This window comes from Chelonia mydas, chromosome 10 (assembly GCF_015237465.2).
Source record: "Chelonia mydas isolate rCheMyd1 chromosome 10, rCheMyd1.pri.v2, whole genome shotgun sequence".
Classification (NCBI taxonomy): Eukaryota; Metazoa; Chordata; order Testudines; family Cheloniidae; genus Chelonia; species Chelonia mydas.
Genome location: NC_051250.2, coordinates 81,495,644 through 81,517,626, shown reverse-complemented (window position 1 = coordinate 81,517,626; position 21,983 = coordinate 81,495,644). Strand labels below are relative to the sequence as shown.

Below are 21,983 nucleotides of genomic sequence, written 5' to 3'. Positions count from 1 at the left end.
AGGGCACATCATATTTCACATGGTAGATCTTAGTGAAACTGATAATTCCCCATGGAATGGCAGAATCAACCCTGGTCACGCAAACAGTAATAAAGAATCCTTGAAGACAGGGATGTAGCTCAAAAGAATAGATTTCATATTGCCTTCATGGTATATATTTATTAAAGGATGGTTTAGGATGCAAACGAAGTTTTGTGATATTCTGCCATTCATGGAATACTAGCTTATTTACCACAGGTTGCATTTTTTGCGTTTTTGTTCTTTAACTATTCTATTTGTTTGGACAAAAATAACGCTAAGTACGTGTGTGGGTCTTAAAACAAAATGGCTTTGCATGTTAAAATTGCAAGCTTGAGAGACCCAGACCCAAGCTCAAGTGTTCGTTAGAAAACAAATGTATATTCACAAGTAATCAACAGATCTTCTCAGTTCCATCTGTAGGGTTTTAGTGACTAGGATTGTGGTGTTATATCTAGACTCAGTTACATCCAGGCACTTAATGTTAGAGCAAAATTCGCTCCAGACTTGTAGCCACAATGTACTTTTAGTATTTTATTTCAGAAGATGGTGGACTTGATTAATTTTTGAAGGTATTCATTGCTAATGTGATACTTTGAGCTCCTAGCTTGATTTGCTTTTTGGTCTTTGTCAAGAGAGAGCTGGCTAAGGTTTGACACCATTTCCTAAAAATAAAGGCATTTGATGGCCGTTTCAAATCTCCTTTTTAGGTCCTGTATCATTCTTTTGATGATGGTGATTTTTTAGCATTATGAAATATGTATCTCTGTTTTGGATCTTCTATTTTGATGTCAATTTGATTGTTATTTAGACATTTTTAGTGTAACACCGTTAAGTTAGCGTAATAGATTTAAACTGACAGGAGCTGGTGTTTCTGTCGAAGGGCCTAGTGCACTTGATTCTATGGACAGTAAAGTTGGTAAGAGTACAGTTGTGCTTCTGTGTTGCTCTGTTACCATAACAGGGTTATGGTTACTAATATCATGAATATATGTATCAATGCTTTTGAGATCAGAGTTCTGACTTTCCCCACTCCTAATTTGCATGGTATTGAACACTCCTAATGGTAAGATTAGAGACCAGCTCCTGCTAGCCTTACTCATGTGAGCAGTCCCAGTTGAATTCACTGGGATGGCTTGTGAGAGTAAGGTGAGCAGGAGTGACCCCTAAAGATTTAACTCTCTCAGAAAAGCAATGAAATTCAAAGTTGCTATCATAACCCTCTCAATCACTCTAGTTATAAAGGCACATCAGAAACACCACTCTGGTGTGGGCTTTTTTCTTTTTTTAAGAGCCTGTCTTATTTTGTGTAATTTTGAAACCATATTTTCAAGCCCTGGCTTTGCTTCACAGTTGAAACAGCATCTGAGAGGAGATGTATCTCTTCCTCTGTTGCCACTAGAACAGAAATCGGGGTTGATAGTGTCCCATAGTAGCTGGGACACTATCATAGGTAGGTTAACTGTCATCCTAAACCTTGATAAGAGTCTCATTTTTGGGGTGGGGAACAGTTAATCAATGATGGATCTTCAGATCAATAAGAGGAATCCATGAAAAGGGAAGATGTTATTGGAATAGTGAACTGGCTTTTGATGCTATCATTCATCTCATGTAGGGCCCTACCAAATTCACAGTCCATTTTGGTAAATTTCACGGACATAGGGTTTTAAAAATCGTAAATTTCATGATTTCAGCTATTAAAATCTGAAATGTCAGGTAGTTGTAATTGTAAGGATTCTGACCCAAAAAGTAGTTGTGGGGAGGTCACAAAGTTATTGTAGGGGTGGCTGCGGTACTGCTACCCTTACTTCTGCGCTGCTGTTGGCGACGGCCCTGCCTTCAGAGCGGGGCAGCTGGAGGGCTGCGACTACTGGCTGGGAGCCCAGCTCTGAAGGCAGAGCTGCTCCCAGCAGCAGCGCAGAAATAAGGATGGCATGATGTGGTATTGCCACCCTCACTTCTGTGCTGCTGGTGGTAGGGCCCTGCCTTCAGGGCAGGGCATTTGGCCAACAGCCGCTGCTCTGTCTGCCAAGAAGTATGGGTGGCAATACTGCAACCCCCCCTTAAAATAACCTTGTGACCTCCCTGCAACTCCCTATTGGGTCAGCACCCCCCAATCTGAGAAACGCTGGTCTCCCTGTGAAATCTGTATCGTATAGGGTAAAAGCACACAGACCAGATTTCAATGGGGGGAGACCAGATTTCACAGTACATGACACGCTTCTCATGACTGAACTTGGTAGGGCCCTAATCTCATGGTAGTAAAGGTACCTTTTAGCATAAGGGCCTTGTGCCTCTTGCACTGAACTTGCTCTTCCTCGCTTTCGTTTGTCAGCACCATTGGTGCTTTCTCCTCAGTTAGCAGCTTGGATGTACCACTGCTTCCTTCAACAGCAGAAACTCTCCCTGTCCCCTTCTGATGGAGACTGAGGAAAAGAAATCACTTCCCCATGATAGTATCCCTACACTGTGCCTGGGATTGTAGGGCAGAGATTTGCAGAACAGTGGCCCTCGGACCACTTAAGCCAGAAAGTGAAGATGGGATCTGAGAACTGCAAATATATCCTCTCAAATTGCACTACTAAAATAAGGGTTTTTTCTTTTAAAGAAACCATAACTGGCATTTTAAAAAACAAAGGGGCATTGCAGATGCAGAGTGTGGTTAGTGGGGGAGGGAAAGTAATTGATCTAACCGCATTTTTAAAGGGGTAACACTGTCAATCTGTTTAGGCCTCAGAATTTACCTTCTGTAGCATCCTTGGAGGATGCCTGTAATCTAAAAAGACAAATTTTATTTTAAAAATACAACAAAAAAACCAAATTTGGCTCTTCAGTGACCCAAACAATATAGCAAGGAAATAACGGTGTAAATGTGTATCATGCTCCAGGGATGTGGAATGTGTTTTTAACATCCTCTAAAAGGTAAATTTTTGAAGCTTAAATAGATTCTCTTAAAGGCTAAATATCAGGTCTGACACTCTGTCCTTAACTCAACCCCCATTGTGCCTAGATTTTTCAGACGAGATGGAGCGCATACAGTTTGCTGTTTGGAGACCCCTACAATATCGACGCGGTGAGTTAAGGATGGATTGTCACACCAGGATTTTCATCCTGAAATCCAAATTTCCTTGCTTTTGTAGATTTCTTTTATAGGCTCTTAAAGTCTTAAGTTGCAATAATGTAAGGTGCTGGTGATAACACAGGTAACAACTGTGGAAGTAACTCTTACTTTGACAACATCTCCATAAAGTGCAGTTGCTACTTAAAATTCTTTTAAAAAGTCTGTATGGGCTAGTAGCTCTACCTATTTCTAAACATGTGCACTGTGCCAATTGAAAGTATACAAACCTATGAGATGTGCACTCTTCAGTGAGAATTCTGTGCATCCATTTAAAAAGGAACTGCAGACATTTAACTTTAAGACTTCCACGTATTTATTTGTTTGTTAGAAACTGGTGGTTTTAGAAGACTAGTCTTGGTCTGCTACCTGTTTACCAAAGGGTGAAGTCCTGGTGTCACTGAGATCAATGACAGAACTCTTATTGACATCAGTAGGGCTAAGTTCTGGCCTTTGCTCATAGATGGTGTTGTGAATGTAAGGATTGAGTCTCATGTAACTATGGATTTGGAAACTTTCAAAATACTTATTCTGTAACCTGCTATAGTTTGTGTATTAGAAAAGTATGCTGAGGGTATTAAGTAATTTTTAACCAAATACAATGACTTGTAATGTGCTAGTTGTATTAAAAATACAAATTTGTTTTATGGTGCTGTTCTTACGGATGGGAAGAATGCCATACAATGACAGTTGGCTATCAAAAAAACAGGCTTAACGTTTTCTAGAGATAAACTTTCCTGTACTTTTCTCTGCAAAATTGCAGGCTGCTGGCTGCTGTCCCTGGACAACTCAGGGGTTCTGCCCTTCTGACATGGCTGACCTAGCTGCAGAAGTTTTTTCACTTAGAACAGCTAGTGGGCAGTCAGAAGGCAGCCAGTGCTTTGGAATGTGTGAAGAAAGACATGCTGTACTTTTAGGGAATCAGAACACAAAAGCCAGCGGCAAACATGTTAGAGAAGTCGGGAAATGGAAGTCTTGTGGTTCTTTTTAAATAGCATGATTTGCTACAGCTCTGGCCAGAAGTGCTACCAAGGCAACTGCGTTGACAATTTAGGAACCTGGGAATTGGAATTTGTTTACATTTTTCTCCCTTTGGTAGAACATTCAGACTTCGGGCTCTACCCATCCTTTGAAACACGTGTATGTTTCAGGTGTCCACCTTTAGCAAAATGAGGTAAAGCTGCATGAATAATAGAACTCAAGTCCCTAAGATGTGAAGTTAATTTTGAGCTTTAACTTTCATATTATTGCCTAATGCTACAGCAAGAACTTGTATGCTGAATTGAAAAAGGCTGAGTTAAACTCGGACTTCCTTTTAACGGGGAACTGTGGTCATGTATCAGTTCTTCATTCTGAAAGCTCACGTGGAGGGAAGCAGTTCTCAGCATGTACACTTCAAGGTGTTGGAAAGGTGGCATTTCTGAGCTGGCTGACTGGCAAGTCATCTTGTTGCCAAGTGGCATAATTTGTTCCACTGGCAGAATGAGAGCACAGCATGATATTATGAAGTGAAACGATATTTTAAGGTTGAGTGTTTGAAAACGAAATCTTGCTTAGATGTGTTTTCTGTTATCAAGATGTGGTTGAGTTCTGGAAGATGAGCTGTTCAAACTCTTTTGCCCACTGCTAGATTAGAACATTCCCATTAAAATTCTGCATCTGAAAACATAGACTTCAGTTGAAAACTAGACATCACTAAAAGGCCCCAGAACCCTGTTACTTTCTGGACAGTCACTAAAATGGCATTTACCTTTCAGTCTTTTGGTTAGTGAGGTTCACTTCCTGTCCTCAATTGTAATGCTGTTAAACAGCTGCCATGTTCAGGCTCCGAGGTCTGCATTTCAGTGGTAGGTGAAGTTTTTCCTGTCTATGTAGCCTGTAAAATACTTCAGGATCCTTCAGGGTGAAAGATACTGAGTAAATGTTAAATTGGAGACTGCTGTTCAGTGCTGCTTCAACAGTGGGATTAAGCCAATTCCTCCACAGCTGCGGTCACAAAACTTTGAGTTACTTCTGTTCGTAATAAACCTTTCACTAAGGTGTCTTGCTTCCATTACTACAGAGAGCGGTGATTAGCGCAGCCTTGTACGATGTAGAGGTGACTCTTTCGGCAGACTGGCGGTCACAAAACCTCAGAGAGCAGCTGCTACTTTAAAAGCTACCTGTTACTAGTGAGCTATTTTTAACCTATTTCAACAGGAGACCTTGGTGTCTTGCTTCTTCTTTAGTAGTCCCCTGCTGCACTGCCACCATCTGTTAGACTTTGCAAAATGATAGTCACTTTGACCTAATACAGAGCAATAGCTTTGAAATTTAGGGATCTGAGAGATGGGAGAGCACAAGGCACCTGCATTATACTGTACGTATCGGTCGTGCAAAAAACAGAACCGCTCCAGACCTAGGAGGGTTATTTGTTCTGACAAATTGCAGTGGTTCTTAAATGCTTTAATTTATATTCCTTAATTATCACAATTGCTCCAGTTCTCTTATGGATTATAAAGACCCCCCACGCCTCTGCTTCTAGTTGGTGTGTTTAAGAGTAACTTTTTTTGCCTTTGTGTTCTGGTCCGAATTCCAATTGTGTGACATTCAACCTGTCTGCTTCTATTTTTCCCCCACACAAACTGAGTAGTATCACTGATCTAGGATGACAGCTTTCCACCTTATTTGAGGCTGCATTTCAGTGGGAAGTGAAGTGATCTATTGCCTTAACCCTCCTCATTCACATCTGCAAAACACTTTGATACATTTTATGCGCCCCATGAAGGGGGAAAAAAGTAACTCTTATAATGCCTCTTCTTCCCTAACCCCCACCACTTCTGTGGTGGCTCTTCTTGTCCCCTTTTGTTACCCAGATAGTACCTAGTCACATACAGGGTAAGAGTTCAGAAGCTGTTGGGGAAAACCCAGTGCACATGCAGCTTCACTAGTGGCCTGATTCGTTGCCAACTGGACGTTAGTGGATGTTGGATTGGGCCCTAAAACAGTGTAAATGGAGGCTCCTTTGTGAAAAAAGGTTCTGTATGTGAACACTGACTTACTGGTGTCTAAAATATGAATAGAGTGAGACCTGACCTGACACTGTACTGAATTTCTGAAGGTTCACTCTTACAGTATGGAACAAAATCACAACAACATGTTTAGTGTATGGGAGCATATTTGTTAGTCATAACATTATAAAGAACATGACCCAAACAGTTATGACAGAGTTCTTGTTCCATCACCCAAATTTATCTGGACTAAGTCATGGTAGTATTAGAAATCTGCCCTTGAAGATGATAGGCAAATATGAATGTGACAGAATTATGGTTAAGGTTTTATTTAAGACTGTATCCAGACAACTTGAACCAGTGGCTTGGCCTAGCAGATGCATATGTAACACAGGCAGTTGTCTATATCCTAGAAAACAATTGTGCTTGTATGTGATTGATTTTGCATATTAGGCATGATTTTAGGCACATTCTGCATTTGTGAATGTTAAGAAAACTAGTTGAAGGGGGTTTACATGTTTTCATTTAAAGTAACCAACTTAGGTTCTCTAAGTGTTCATGGAAATGATTTCTCTGTACAGTTCTGTGTTTAGCATAAAAATATGAAAAGCTGTTCTGAAGTGTAATGGGTTTAGAGAACAGTCTAAAGATTTGCCTTTCAATTAAAAACCTGAAAAGGTACATGGAGCAGAGCGAGTGCTGTCAGGTGGTGTGTGAGTATGGTAGTGAACTGTTCTTGCCAATCATGATGCAGATGTGAAGGACAATCCATACTAGCTTCACACATCTTTATCATTCTGACCTTGCCATTTACTTAAATTTTTTCTCATCCTCTGCATCTATGGTGATAGTACTAAAACATGCCAATTTTACCCAAGATTAGACTGAGATTTAACTAATTTATAAACCTCCCTATCAAGCTGTATTCCTTTCACAGCACTGAGCTTAGGATAGGAAATACCTGAAATACTGGCCAACTACAAATCTTATTTAGTTACCCAAGATATGCACATTACCCAAGGTAACTTTGAAGTATCACCTCTGCACAGCACTTTAGATATTATGTATATAAATGTCAGTACCTCTTTTGAATACTAATAGTTCTTGGCCTTTATCGTGCATCAGAGAATTCCATCAGTTAGCCATGCATTGTGGGTTTTTTTAAATTCCCACCTATATAATCTACTTTTACACTACCATTCCAATCAAAACAGTCTTGTAAATGTTCTATTAAATGGAAAAAGCTGGCATAGGATTAACTATGGTGCTAAGAGCATGCCGCCAATAGCTTTTATCAGTTTAGAGTTTGTTGCTATTTAACTTCATTGGTTGTACCTTTATATTTATATTGGAGAAAGTAAATGACACTACATTAGTGACAACCTCTACCTTCCTGTATTTTATTAGTTTCTTCTCGCTCTATAGTCAGGCGGGTTGGTGGGCTTTTGTTCATTGTCCTGGGTTACTGGGTCAAGTTGCCTATTGACTAACTTTTTTTAAATACTTTTTAGAGATCTTTGTGTATGGGTGTCCACAAAAATTAAGACTTATTTCTTATGGTACCTTAAGACTTGAAATCATGTGTGTTTTTCCATTTTTGCAGGAAAACAAAAAAGAACAAACAGAAAAGTAAGCATATTTTTATTCGTAAGTTAATGTTTGGTACATAATGGAAGATCTACTGGGACAGATGCTCATCAGATGTAAATTGCTATAGTTCCAATTTCAGTGGGGCTATTATCATTTACTTGGTTGATGATCTGCCCAACTAAGTTTATGAAATAACTTTTGCCTCGGATTTTAGGTTGTTAACCAGGTGGAAGCATTAAAATCATACAAATGGAAATGTCTGTCAGGGTCAGGACTGCTTACAAATTAAAAACAACACAAATTGTTTGCATATAACAGTTCTGCAGTAGAATCGTTCTTCCTCTGATTAAACAGGTGTTGGGTACTCTTTCTTTCAGTGTGGGATATTGGCCAGGCTCAGCTGCTGTAGCATAGTGGGGACATGCAGGAGTAAGAGTGGGTCCGCAATAGAACATATATTGCGTTGTAAGCTGTAATCTTTGTGTCCAAGTTATCAATGTAGGGGATGTTTCAGGAGGGGGAATGATTTTTTTTTATTGAAAACAATGAATTCATCTGCAGTTTGAGACCTGCGTATAGTCAAACAAGTCCTTTAGTGAAAATGTCAGTAGAAATACTATTGTTAGTGTAGATATAAAATGCATCTGCAAACAAAATAACTGTGTTTTGTATGTGTAGCTCCTGGAATTGGGGAAGGCAGCAGTACCAGCGAGACTCCCCAGCCTCCTAGGAAGAAAAGGGCTCGAGTAGATCCCACGGTTGAAAGTGTATGTATTTTTAACTCTGTAGTAACTCTCCATTTAGTTGCAACAGATTGAATGGTTTGTCTTGGTAGTTCTGTTTCAGTCTTTGGTTACTGGTTTTTAAACAAGTTCCTGTTGAAATCTGCAGCTTTTGATCTGCTTTATCTTTTCGGTCACAAATGCATGACAAATATGTCAGTAATTGAAGCAGGGGAAAAATATTCTGAGTAATGTATTTACCTGAGTTAGCGTCCTATCCCTGTTTAATACAGAATTTCCAGACCTAGCACTCCAAGCTATCATTGTGCTTCTGGTAAAAGATAAGTATATGGAGGAAAATGCCACCAGTTAACATGCTATCGTTGTGAGCAGCTTTCAGACTGAAATCGGAGAGCTTTGAGTTTGTTCTTTCCATCTCGAAGCACTGCTTTAGTTGAGGCTGCATCTTAAGTATTTCAGAGATAATGGAATAGTTAAGTCCCACAGCTGCAAACATCAACAGTTTTATTTTAAAAAAAACACACGTATTTTCATAAGTTCTGATATTTAAGTGGTCTTAAACTTTTTTTGGTTGGAGGAAAACACTTAATTTGTCAATAGATCTATTTAATAGCATTTAAAGAATATCAGACATGTGGGTCTAGAGTCAGAGGTGACACTGAGCCGTCAGCACCGCATGAGGCATTTGTAACGAAGTGAAGTTGCATAGTTATGTGACTACTTAAAAGCTGGCTTATGATTAGCTGTTACTATTGACTGTTTTCCCTATTCAACAAAGTGGTGGTGTAAGCATGAATGAATGACTAGGTAATGTAACAGAAAAGAGAAGTAATGCTCTCAAGTGGAAAAGCTCTATTAGTTTTGTAAGGTTAATATCTTAGACTTGAAGTGCTGCCATGGGGATATCTTTGTCTAACAGAGTTGAACTGGCAAGAGTTGAACTGTTTGTCGCTTCATAAGATTTTGAGGTAACAATAGCAGCTGCAGTCTTGAGTCTTTTGATAGACTGTTATGTAATAGCTACATTTTGGAAAATTAAGACTTACCTGGGTATAATGACCAAAGAAGGATGACTTTTTTGTTAATTCTTCAGGAAGAAACCTTTATGAACAGAGTTGAAGTAAAGGTAAAAATTCCAGAAGAGCTGAAACCATGGCTTGTTGATGACTGGGATTTGATCACCAGGCAAAAACAGGTAACCCTCACATTGTGAAAATTTATCCTTTATCTATAAGCATGTAGACTGATGTCAACTGACAGTTTGGAACTTCTGCTCCTTCCAGCTGGGGGAATGTGTTGGTCTATTTTTGAAGGTATACTTGGTATTATGTCTACTTGAGGCTTATTTGACTGGGTTGTAGGTACCAGCTGGCTTCTTCCCACAGGTCACCTGTGATGTTCAGCAGAGCTGCATGTTAAGAGCACATCCTGGAGGCTTCTTAAGTCTGGGCGGGCATAAACTAAAATGTCAGCTTGCCCTTTTAAACTCATGATGTTGCCTGTGGCTGTTTGTTGGCCTTTTGATACATACTCATTTTAGCTGGTAGAGAAAGCTGGTCCATAGCAGCATTTTATACAGACATTGACTTGTTCCATATCCTCGTCAGTGATTTAGCTAGTAGCATAGAGAGTACACTTACAAAGTTTGTGGACGATACTAAGCTGGGAGAGGTTGCAAGTGCTTTGGAGGACAGGATTAAAATTCAAAACTGGACAAATGGTCTGAAGTAAATAGGATGAAATTCAATAAGAACAAATGCAAAGTGCTCCACTTAGGAAGGAACAATCAGTTGCACACATACAAAATGAGAAATGACTGCCTAGAAAGGAATACTGCAGAAAGGGATCTGGGGGTCATAATGGACCACAAGCTAAATGAGTCAACAGTGAAACGCTGTTGTAAAAAATGCAAACATCATTCTGGGATGTATTAGCAGGAGTGTTGTAAGCAAGACACGAGAAGTAATTCTTCTGCTCTACTCCACGCTGATTAGGCCTCACCTGGAGTATTGTGTCCAGTTCCGGGCGCCACATTTCAGGGAAGATGGACAAATTGGAGAAGAGCAACAACAATGATTAAAGGTCTAGAAAACATGACCTATGAGGGAAGATTGGAAAAAATTGGGTTTTAGTCCGGAAAAGAAGATTGAGGGGGGACATAACAGTTTTAAAGTATGTAAACGGTTGTTACAAGGAGGAGGGAGAAGAATAATTTGTTCTTCACCTCTGAGGATAGGACAAGAAGCAATGGGTTTAAATTGCTGCAAGGGAGGTTTAGGTTGGACATTAGGAAAAACTTCCTAATTGTCAGGCTAGTTAGCACGGGAATAGTTAAGCCTAGAAAGGTTATGAAATCTCCATCATTGGAGGGTTTTAAGAACAGGTTAAACACCTGTCAGGGATGGTCTAGTAGTTACTTAGTCCTGCCCTGAGTGCTGGGGGCTGTTTCCAGTCATATGCTTCTATGATTAACCTTCGGGATAGGAAAGGAGTTGAGAGAACACCAAAGCCTAGAGTGGATCTCGAACTTGGGTCTGCCCGTAAGAGTCTACCACAACTACTTCCTTTTGCTTTTAAAAGAAGTCACATTTTTAAGAGATGAGTAGCCATGACTTGAGCCTGAAATAAGGCTGTGGACGCTTTCCCATGCGACTCTGAAAATGTACTTTAGTAGTGGTATTCAGTACAGTACTTTTTCCAGTTCTGGGAACATCAGTTTCTGAATCTCCTCAGACTGGAATGCTCTTGTGAAAGGAATTGGATCATTGAATCCAGCTGTGACAAAAGATTTGTATTTGAGCTCATGTTTCAGAAGTGAAAAGTGAGTATAGTAACTAATATACAGTTTAATTGTGGCTTGTATGTGTATATATAATGGCTTCTATGTACAGTGTTAAACATAGAATCTAAAATCCTTAATGGCACATGCATTTGAATAATAACTCCTCTGCTTCTCTGTGCTCTGGTACAGTTGGGTGATGCCCTCTTTAGATAGACATTCCACCTGCATGTGTTACAATTTACAAACATACAGGGTGTGCTCAGTGGTGTCTGAAATATGTCTGCTGTCAGCAAGCAGATCTTAGCAGAGAGTGAACAAGAAATGAGGAGCCCTTGATATCTGTAGGGAGCCAAAAGAGAAGAATCTGGACTCTTGTGTGTAACCCAATGCTATCCGCTATTAGATTTAGAACAGAATACTTTATTTTAGATAAAACTTAAAATAGTGGGCAAGGTTTGATGCATAAAGATATTGTGGTGCTCCGTCTTGTCCCTGGATGGGAGGAGTTCTGTAATTCCTACCTATATCCACTAGATCATGTAGGGATTTGTTTGCTGATGTTCTAGAATTCATAGCTGCACATTATAGATTCTGAGGAGCTCTGCTTAGTCAAACAGTAAAAGATGACTTGAAAAGCATATAACATGCAAAAAGAGAAGGGGCAAACGTGACGGAATGATTAGTTGTGATTTAATACCTTCATGGTTAAGTAAAATCCTAGCTACAAATTCTCAACAGCTGAATGTTGTAGAAAAATTATTTTCTACAAAGGTCCTCGTTGTATTTGTCAGTACTTTAAAACCAGTATGCAGACACAAATATTCTGCAGGTGAGACTATTTGCATTAGTCCATCTATTTATTCTTTGATTTTCATAGCTCTTTTATCTTCCTGCCAAGAAGAACGTTGACTCAATTTTAGAGGATTACGCAAGCTACAAGAAATCACGAGGAAACACTGATAATAAGTAAGTAATGGCATTTTAAAAGGCATGTCTTAGCCATTAAAATGGCTTTTTGCTGTTGACTGTTACAGCCTGTCCCAGTCCCCCTTCCTGGATGAGCACCGCTTCCTTGTAAATGGACCACACGTAATCCTGGGCCCAGTTTAGCTCAGGAATTTCTTAACCACAGACCATTACTGTGGAACAGCACTAGAATGTTCTAGATCTTTGGAAAACCGCAAACCCATGAACACAATCCACCCGATTTGATCTCCCTGCTCTTGTCAGCCTTGGGTTTGTTCAGCATCCTTAAGTAAGGTAGACCACTCTTGCTGCCTTCCTCTTCCAGCTCCGTTATCTGGTGGTGGATGGCTTCCCCCTCACAGACCCACCCTTAAAGTGTCTCATCTGTGGTCAGGTGGTCAAACTGCAGCTTTCCAGCTATGTGCTTAGACCAAGGAGTTCCAGCCCGGTCCTTTTAGATTTGGGTAGAGTCAAGTCAGTTATGCCTCCTGGTTGCAAATCCAGAACACAGCAGCAGAGAGTTAATCCGAGTTATTGGTTCTCCGACTCCCATTTATAGTCATTCACCTTTGTGACCAGTCCCCAGCCCAAAAGGAACATTCTAATCCCCAAATGAAGGCTATAGCATAAAGTGACTGATGGTTACAATTAAAAGGAAGGCTGAAATACAACCTGGAGTTCAGTTTGATCCAAACATCTCCCAATCTCACAGTGACCACAGAAATTGTTAAATACAAATGGTACTTGAGTACCTGCAGTGCAAATCAAGAACTGAACCTGAATAATTAAATAACTTCTGTGCTACCAAATTGTCAGGCTGGAATTTTCAAAGAAGCCTGATTCCTTGAGCTTCTTTGAAAATACCAGTGTAAATATACCTGCTTGTTTCTCTCCGTCTATTGGTATATGTAACACAAGGTCCAGTTGCTAAAAGTGCTGTTCACAAAGGGGGCTAATCTTGTGCTCCTGTATATGCCAAAATCTAGGTTTACACTTTTGAAAATTAGGCTTGCATGTCTTTATATATAATTGTTATAGTTGGAGTGGCTCTGAATAGCTTAGGTTGATTAGTGTTTCCCTTATAACACCCAGTTTAGCGTTGCCCCCTGTTTGTATGCACACAATACACTATTTAAGTTTCCTGCAAGACCCTAGCTTACGCTTTCTGACTTCTGAGTGCTTAACTGTGCAATCTTAATAGCTTTGTTTTTAGTTCTCTTTTAGTGGATTTTTCTAGGGCTGGACACAACTGGAATGCTCTTTCATGCACTTTGAGGCCCATGAGGGGAAGCCCTTCTAAGAAGCTGCACAGTATCTCACCCTCTTTGTGCATCTTGTAAGGGCTCCTACGGGATTCTCCCAGATCCAGGGCCTGATCCAATGTCCGTTGAAATAAATATCCATGTGATGTCAGTGGGAATAAAAACAGGGATTAGAACTGGGGTTCATCTAGTCTAGTATCCTGTCTCCCACAGTGGCCAGTCCCAGGTGCTTTAGAGGAAGATACAAGAAACCCTGCAGCTTGCAGATATGAGATAATGTACCCTCTGTGAAATTCGTACCTTAATTACTGATAGAGATTGGTTTAAGACCTGAAAGGTTTTTTGTTGGTATTAACTGCTAGAATGCCGGGTATGCTTGTATTCCAAGTGAATGGTCCAATCCCTTTGCCTCCATTAAATCATGAGGCAATGAATTCCAGTCTAATTGAATTGCATGGAAGTGTTTCCTTTTATCAGTTTTGAATTTGTCATCTTTCAGTTTCATCAAATGCCCCCTTTTTTTTGTTTTGAGACTGGGAGCTTCTGTTTTCCCTATCTCCCTTTTCTATGTCATTCATTTTATAAAGTTCTGTCACATTCCCTCTTACGTCTACTTTCAAAGATAAACGATCAGTCCTTCAATCTCTCATCAATGAGTCTTCCACATTCCTAATTGTTCTCATGATCCTTTTCTGAAAATGCCTTTAATTCTACAATATCGTTTCTGAGATTGGGTGACTAGTGTTCCAGATGAGGATGAAACACTGATTTATATAATGGCATTAGAACTTCCATGTCTTCCATCCTGTTCTTGATGTGTCCTGACCTCTTGTTTGGGTATTATTGGACTCCTTGTAAAATGTCAGGAGAATAGCTTGGTTTAATGGATTCGCTATGGTAAATGAACCCTGTGGAAATAAAACTAACTTGAGGGGAAGAGAATTTTTTCTCTGGATGGTACATCTTTTTCCCTTCCTTACTCCTATGCAGAGCACAGCACTTTCCCCCAAATGTTAAATCTGTTCAGTGTGAAAGGCTTATGTTCTTTGATGTTACAGAAGTTTAAAGTTTAAAAGCAGTAACCTCAACGTTTTGAATTTCCTTATAGGGATAAGGACTGAGTGTCTCTTCTGTTGAGAGATGCAGTAGTTGACCTCTCTTGTACAGAAGGCGAAGCTATGTGTGATGATGAAGTGGGAACTGTTTGTAATATTTCGTATGAAGCCAATATGTGCCTCAGTTTCCTGCTCAACTTTGCATGGCTACCCAATGTGGGGGTGGGGTGGGGGAGGATTAAATTGTCTCAGGGTCTCTGAGGGTCATAAGGGCGTGTGTCCCTTTCCTGTTTGGGTGGAGTGAAGTCGTTAAAGAACTGGTTGAAACCAATCCCGGTCAACAAGACAATGCAAGCTCCAATAACTCATGGATTTCCCTGCCTCTCAGCAGGGAAGCTAAGCAAAAACCCCAAATTGAGAACAGAAGACTGAGGGGAGGGTGAGTTCTGGAAGAAACCTGAGAGCTCTCTCTCTCTCTCTCTCACTTGGGAACCAACTAAGGAGGTTGGACTGACACACCCTTCCTCCGTTGAAAATGGAGTTCACTACAGCATGGCTGGGCTCTGGACTGACCAGAATGGACTGTGCTTTAACCTTTGTTTCTCTGTGCTAACCTCAGGACTTCCTGTGCTGTCTTCCAGCTGCCTAATAAGCCCTGCTGTTTTGAAAACGCTGCTTGAGTGTCACTGTAAATACTGGGTGAGGTGCATTAATCCTGGAAGGGTGGACCAGCCTCTACCAGGAGTCTGTTTCAGTTGGACTCACTGAATACAGCTCATGGTGTAAAGCAGGAGTGTTGAAGCTCAGACTCAGGAGCTGATGAGGCTCTGTGGCCTACACTGAAGGAAGAGTGAGACCCCCATGGTGTCGGGCACATCGAAGAGGTTCCTCCAACAGACTGTTTTAAAGCTGGAGGCATAGGATGGCTCTGGTGCAGACGCTGTGTAATGACTTCATGACAGATAATGGAGTTGAAGATTTGTGGCGCCATATGTATTATGGTTTTGAAAAAGTGTGGCTAGATATTTTAAAATTCAGCTGCGTGAATGATTGTTTGCCATCATGAAGTGCAGGACTGCTTGAGCTATCAAACCCAGCTCTGACTTCATTCCAATGCCAATTGTTGCTGAAGTTAGTAGTGTGTGGCATAGAACTGACAAGTGTATGTTCCAAGACTTTAAGAAATCGCCTTTTTATCTTGCTTTGAATGTGCCACTTTAGACATGCATTTGGATAAGTATCGGATGCAGGTGGGAAGGCAGAAAGTTTGCTTTTAGTCACTTTTTCTTAGAACTAAGTTGGCTTGAAGCATGTCTTCATGCAGAGCCAGATACCCCATTTTTAAAAAGCAGAACCGCTAGAACGATGCGTATGTTTCTCTGCGCCATCTCATGAATACTGGCTCTTCCGACTCCAAAAAGTCAAGTGCACAACTACCCCGGAAAATCACAGCCCTGGTGTTTGGTTTGGTGTTTTTATTTAAATTTTTAATGATATTTCACATTTCCTTTCTGTGTGCCAGAGAATACGCTGTTAATGAAGTTGTTGCTGGAATAAAAGAGTACTTCAATGTAATGCTGGGGACTCAGCTGCTGTACAAATTTGAGAGGCCACAGTATGCTGAAATTTTAGCAGATCATCCCGATGCACCTATGTCACAAGTCTATGGTGCACCACACCTACTACGATTATTTGGTAAGTATGGCATCTTGATTCCACCATAAAATGGGACAAATGGTTACATTGCTCCAACTTCTTTTCTTTTCTGTCCTGTTAATTGGAATAATACAGTGAATCAGAGTAAAATGCCTAAACAAATGACTCAATTCTGTCCTTGGGTCATTTATATACAATGTTCAAAGCCACAAATCACCTACCCAGAATGGAACTTTTCAAAACATAGTTGTTTAGACAAGCTTGCATAGGTAAGAATGGCAGTCTGAAGTTAGAACAGATCTTGGACTTATACTCATGTATGGTGAAACTTGTTAAAGTTGTCATGAAAAACAGTCAAATATATGCTTTTCTTAACAGTACGAATTGGAGCTATGCTTGCCTACACCCCTCTTGATGAGAAGAGCCTGGCTCTGTTGTTAAACTACTTGCATGATTTCTTGAAGTAAGTTCAGCCCTTCATGTTTGTGTGTTGAAGGTATTTTAAAAACACTAAAGCCCTGATCCTGCGAACACTTATTTATATGTTTAATGTTAAGCATGTGTGTGTTTATACAACTGTGACCTACATGTTTTCTGACTCTAATTTTTTTATGACAGTATTTTGATTATCATATTGACAATGCATGTCACAGTTAATCTGCAACACTAATCCAGAGCAAGCACTTTGGTCTCTTGACAGCCTTTCTTGCAGTTTTGTGGTGGTGGTCAGTTATGCATAATTAGTATTGCTCTTCAGTAAAATGCACAATAGGCTGAAACTTGTTAAAGATTTCAAGTTTCAGGACCTAAATTTACCTAAAGCAGCTTAAATTTTTCTGTACTAACTAAACTGAAAAAAGCTTGCTTGGTTAATATTGCAGTGAGTCATACCTTTGTAGCAACATAGAGTTGGTACGAGAGGTCTTGTACTAGAAATTGCTTTGGCACTCTGTGTTGACATACTACAAAATTGTTCCTGATTAGAGACAAGTGTGTGTTTCCATTTGAAGGCACATAACTGAGGTGAAACGCATGGGTTTTTGCAGTTGAGTTTTTCTTTCATTACTCACATTCAGTAAAGTTCTTTGACATAGATTCATAGATTCATAGATATTTAGGTCAGAAGGGACCATTATGATCATCTAGTCTGACCTCCTGCACAACGCAGGCCACAGAATTTCACCCACCACTCCTACAAAAAAACCTCACACCTATATCTGTGCTATTGAAGTCCTCAAATTGTAGTTTAAAGACCTCAAGGAGCAGAGAATCCTCCAGCAAGTGACCTGTGCCCCATGCTACAGAGGAAGGCGAAAAACCTCCAGGGCCTTCCAATCTGCCCTGGAGGAAAATTCCTTCCCGACCCCAAATATGGCGATCAGCTAAACCCTGAGCATATGGGCAAGATTCATCAGCCAGATACTACAGAAAATTCTTTCCCGGGTAACTTGGATCTTACCCCATCTAAAACCCATCACAGTCCATTGGGCCTATTTACCATGAATATTTAATTACCAAAGCCATGTTATCCCATCATACCATCTCCTCCATAAACTTATCGAGTTTAATCTTAAAGCAAGATAGATCTTTTGCCCCCACTACTTCCCTCGGAAGGCTATTCCAAAACTTCACTCCTCTGATGGTTAGAAACCTTCGTCTACTTTCTAATCTAAATTTCCTAGTGGCCAGTTTATATCCATTTGTTCTTGTGTCCACATTGGTACTGAGTTTAAATAATTCCTCTCCCTCTCTGGTATTTATCCCTCTGATATATTTATAGAGAGCAATCATATCTCCCCTCAACCTTCTTTTAGTTAGGCTAAACAAGCCAAGCTCCCTGAGTCTCCTTTCATAAGACAAGTTTTCCATTCCTCGGATCATCCTAGTAGCCCTTCTCTGTACCTGTTCCAGTTTGAATTCATCCTTCTTAAACATGGGAGACCAGAACTGCACACAGTACTCCAGGTGAGGTCTCACCAGTGCCTTATATAACGGTACTAAGACCTCCTTATCCCTACTGGAAATACCTCTCCTGATGCATCCCAAGACGACATTAGCTTTTTTCATCTGAAGCAGTTTCCAACTTTCACGTGGTAAATAAGCACCCAACTTTCACAATAAGCCACAAATCAAGCTAATCCCATTTCAAAACAAGCCAATCCCTAAGAACCCCAACACTCCGTGACTAGATTCCGCCCCCCAGCTTGCAGTCTGGGACTGTGGTGGGCCTGCTGTGCACCCTTGACTCTTCCCCCTGCTTGGCCCCCCTTGCCCCATGCTTGCTGGGAGCTGATCAATTTAAAAAAAGAAAGCAACAAGCTATAAGCAAAAAACTAGCAACTCACAAGCCAATTAAGCCAAAAACAAGCCCAATTTCTACACTCCCTCTCTCTTTTCCAGTACACTGCCGTTTAAAAGGAAAGAAATCAATCAAACCATTTGGGTAGAAAAAAGATCCATTTTTGTTATTGCATGCACTGCTGCAAACTGCTAAATCAGAGCAATTCCATCAGGAGTTTCAAAAACTGTCGTCTCTGATTGCCTGAATGAAAAATATCTTTAATTTTTTTGCAGCTTTATATTGTAGTTAAGTGAGTAGAGGCCCCAGTCAAGATTGGCACCCAATTCTACATACATGCAATAAGAGATGGTCCCTGCCCTGAAGAGCTTATCCAAGTAGACAGTCCAGACAAAAGTGTGGGGAGGAGGAGCATTCTTCCCATTTTATAGATGGGGAATAGAGGTTAAATGACTTATCCAAAGTGTCTCAGTGTGTGGCAGAGCTGGGAGCTAATCCCAGTTAAGTAGCTGAGCTACGAGACCATCTTTCAGCTCATTGAAAGGCCAAGCTTAAGCCGTTTGTTTCTTGATGCGTTTTAGAACTCGTTGATCTGCCTTTCCTGAAATATGGCAAGGCGACAGTTACAAAGTCTAAGTCCCATTTGTTCAATAGCACTTCGAGACACTTAGACTCTTACGTCAGTTAGGTGCTTTTTAAAGTTTTACTCTATCTTACTATAGGACTTAAATGTGAAATCGAAAAGCGGGAAGTTCATGCTCTGTTAGTGGAGGAGCTGTCTACGCTAAAGAATCAGTCCTCTACATTTTAGAAACTTAAAATCTGATTTTAAGTTTTAATGTATGAAAGGATCCTCTGCAGTTCTAAAATTTAGGAGGACTTCTAGTTACGGCTTGTGCTTTAGAACTCTGGGTGCAGGGTTAATTCTCCAGTTGTCATTGGTGTCTATGCTTATAATCCCTGGCAAATGCACAAGCACGATTCTTGCTTTCCAGTACGGGAGGGAAATGTCAGGCAGTCTCAGTCTTGTAGGCAATTTAAATACTTAATGTTTGAAATTGCTTGGCCTTGTGCCTTAATGCTCCAGAGGCATACCATTATTTTCTCTCTATGCGCGAACTACCTGTTTATATCTAGTCTTTTTACCACCACATTCTGTTGCTTTCTCTTTATTCCTTCAATAAAGCCATTGTTTCTTTAACACTATTGTGAAGAATCGAAAACTGACTTAATTTCATAGATCAAAGACCGGCTAGAAGCCATCGTTAGCTAATCCATAACGTTTGAAAATGTTAGTAAATGAAGTGCAGTAGGTGGTAAAATTAGTGATTCTCACAGGGGGCCTTACAGAACCATAAGAATATCCCCATTTAAAATGTAAAAGCTTGTGGTTAGGGAGGAAACCTGAATCTGCCCTACAAAGAAGGCCTGAGTATCACTGCAGCGCTCCGTTTGTAGAATGCCATGTTTACTGGCCACTCCTCTATTAGCCGTGGTCATAAATGGAACCTACCAAATTCACCATCTGTTTTGGTCAATTTCATGGTCAAAGGATTTTAAAAATTGTAAATTTCATGATTTCAGCTATTTAAATCTGAAATTTCGTGGTGCTGTAATCTGTAGGGATCCTGACCTAAAAAGGAGGGGGGGGGGTGTATGGGGGGGGGGATCACAAGATTATTGGGGGGGGGGGGGGGGGTTGCAGAAATGCTCCCCTTACTTCTGCACTGCTGCTAGTCGCGGCGTGGCCGTCAGAGCGGGGCGGCTGGAGAGCGGCGGCTGCTGGCCGGGAGCCCCGCTCTGCAGGCAGAGCCGCCACCCGCAGCAGTGCAGAAGGGAGGGTGGCCTGGTGTGTTATTGTCGTCCTTGCTTCCGCGCTGCTGCTGGCTGGGCGCTGCCCTTGGAGCTGGGCCTCTGACCAACAGCCCCTGCTCTCCGGCTGCCCAGCTCTGAAGGCAGCACAGAAGTAAGGGTGGCAATACCACAACCCCCCCTGCAACTCCCTTTTGGGTCAGGATCCCCAATTTGACACGTGCTGGTCTCCCCTTTGAAATCTGTATTGTATAGGGTAAAAGTGCACAAGACCAGATTTCAACCAGATTACACGGTCCATGATGTGGTTTTCACAGCTGTGAATTTGGTTGGACCCTAGTTACGAAGCTTCTCCTAGCACCTGTTAAGAACCACACTTGTTTGTACAGAACAGTAGGGTACTTTTTACCTGCCTGCTTGAGTGACTGGCAGACGTCCAGAAAGGACAGACACTTGATACGAAGCGGAACCTATTTCAACCTGGCGGAGGTCTTGCGGCAACACTTGGCTGTGGTCTCATTTGTTTGACAATATGATTTCACTGCTTGGAATTCTAGTGAGGCACTAGGTAGGATTTCAATAGTACAACGTCTGACACCTGTCCAGAATTAAACTTGGTGTTTCTCTGGGCTGTTCAAAGACTGACAGATTTTTCAACAGCATATGCTGGAATCCAGTTCCAAGCAGTGAAATAACCGTTTGTGAACACTAAAACTGAAATCTTGAGACAATGAGCAACAAGGTATTTTAATTTCTGAATGTGTATTTTTCACAGGTATTTAGCGAAGAATGCTTCCACGTTGTTTAGTGCCAGTGACTATGAAGTAGCCCCTCCCGAATACCATCGGAAAGCAGTATAACGGCATGCCTCTGTATAGTGAAGTAATACTTGGATCTTCTGTAACAGTGCTGTCCATATCTACATTTTGTTTTGTCCTTCCATTGCACATGTCTCTTGCACAGATTATGTAAATTTGAAGTGAATAAAGTGTGTGTTAAAACTGAACTGACATTTGTAAGTTCTAAAGTTTTCTTTTGTTTGTACTGAAACAGAAGCCTAAAAAGGAGGCTTTGGGAACCCATCAGTGGGATGTGGAAAGAAATGCGATAGCATATTTTCATTGTCTGAGCTCCTTAAAGTTTATAGGTTCATTGTTTTTGACACTAAGCTCTTACCTAACCTGCATTATTGATTAGTGATGACAAGTGTGCCACAGGGTTGTGATCACCTAACTTACATGCTACTAATTAGTCTTTCAAGCCGACTCACTTTCTTGGTGTTTGAAGTATAGCATTTGTTGATCCATAAATTCATTCCTTGCCTAGTGAGTTGAAGGATTGTGACTTTTCTGTTCTAACACAATGGAAAAATGTATTGTATCTTGGTGTTCTGGAAATGTTGGTCTTTCAAGGAGCTATTTTTCAAGTCTTCAAATAAACTTTTTTATTTCAAACATTACCTATTTTGACTTTTTAACTGACCTGTGTCCTGCTTCATCTCTTGGAGCATTTTCACGTGATCTAGCGCTCAGTCATAAATCAAATTGCTTTGTCATAGTTAAATCTGCAGTATCCTCAAAATATCAGTATAATGTGTGAATTTGTGATCTTTAGTTTTCAGAGTAACAGCCATGTTAGTCTGTATTCGCAAAAAGAAAATCAGTACTTGTGGCACCTTAGAGACTAACCAAT

At 40.7% G+C, this 21,983-nt stretch overlaps 1 protein-coding gene across 5 annotated transcripts in view; it reads left to right on the top strand.

Moving 5' to 3' along the window:
* MORF4L1 (mortality factor 4 like 1) overlaps window positions 1–21,750 on the top strand; it is a 42,230-nt gene extending 20,480 nt beyond the window's left edge. For 3 of the 5 annotated variants that reach the window (XM_037910179.2, XM_043523521.1, XM_037910182.1), the window contains 8 exons: window positions 3,029–3,091; window positions 7,730–7,755; window positions 8,395–8,483; window positions 9,553–9,654; window positions 12,119–12,207; window positions 16,047–16,219; window positions 16,559–16,643; window positions 21,067–21,750. In XM_037910179.2, the coding sequence (XP_037766107.1) occupies window positions 3,029–3,091; window positions 7,730–7,755; window positions 8,395–8,483; window positions 9,553–9,654; window positions 12,119–12,207; window positions 16,047–16,219; window positions 16,559–16,643; window positions 21,067–21,151 (712 nt within the window). In that variant the 3' untranslated portion in view covers window positions 21,152–21,750. The remainder of the gene's footprint in view (window positions 1–3,028; window positions 3,092–7,729; window positions 7,756–8,394; window positions 8,484–9,552; window positions 9,655–12,118; window positions 12,208–16,046; window positions 16,220–16,558; window positions 16,644–21,066) is intronic. The other 2 variants (XM_037910181.2, XM_037910180.2) reach the window with 1 other exon arrangement.
* Window positions 21,751–21,983: the final 233 nt, after the last annotated feature.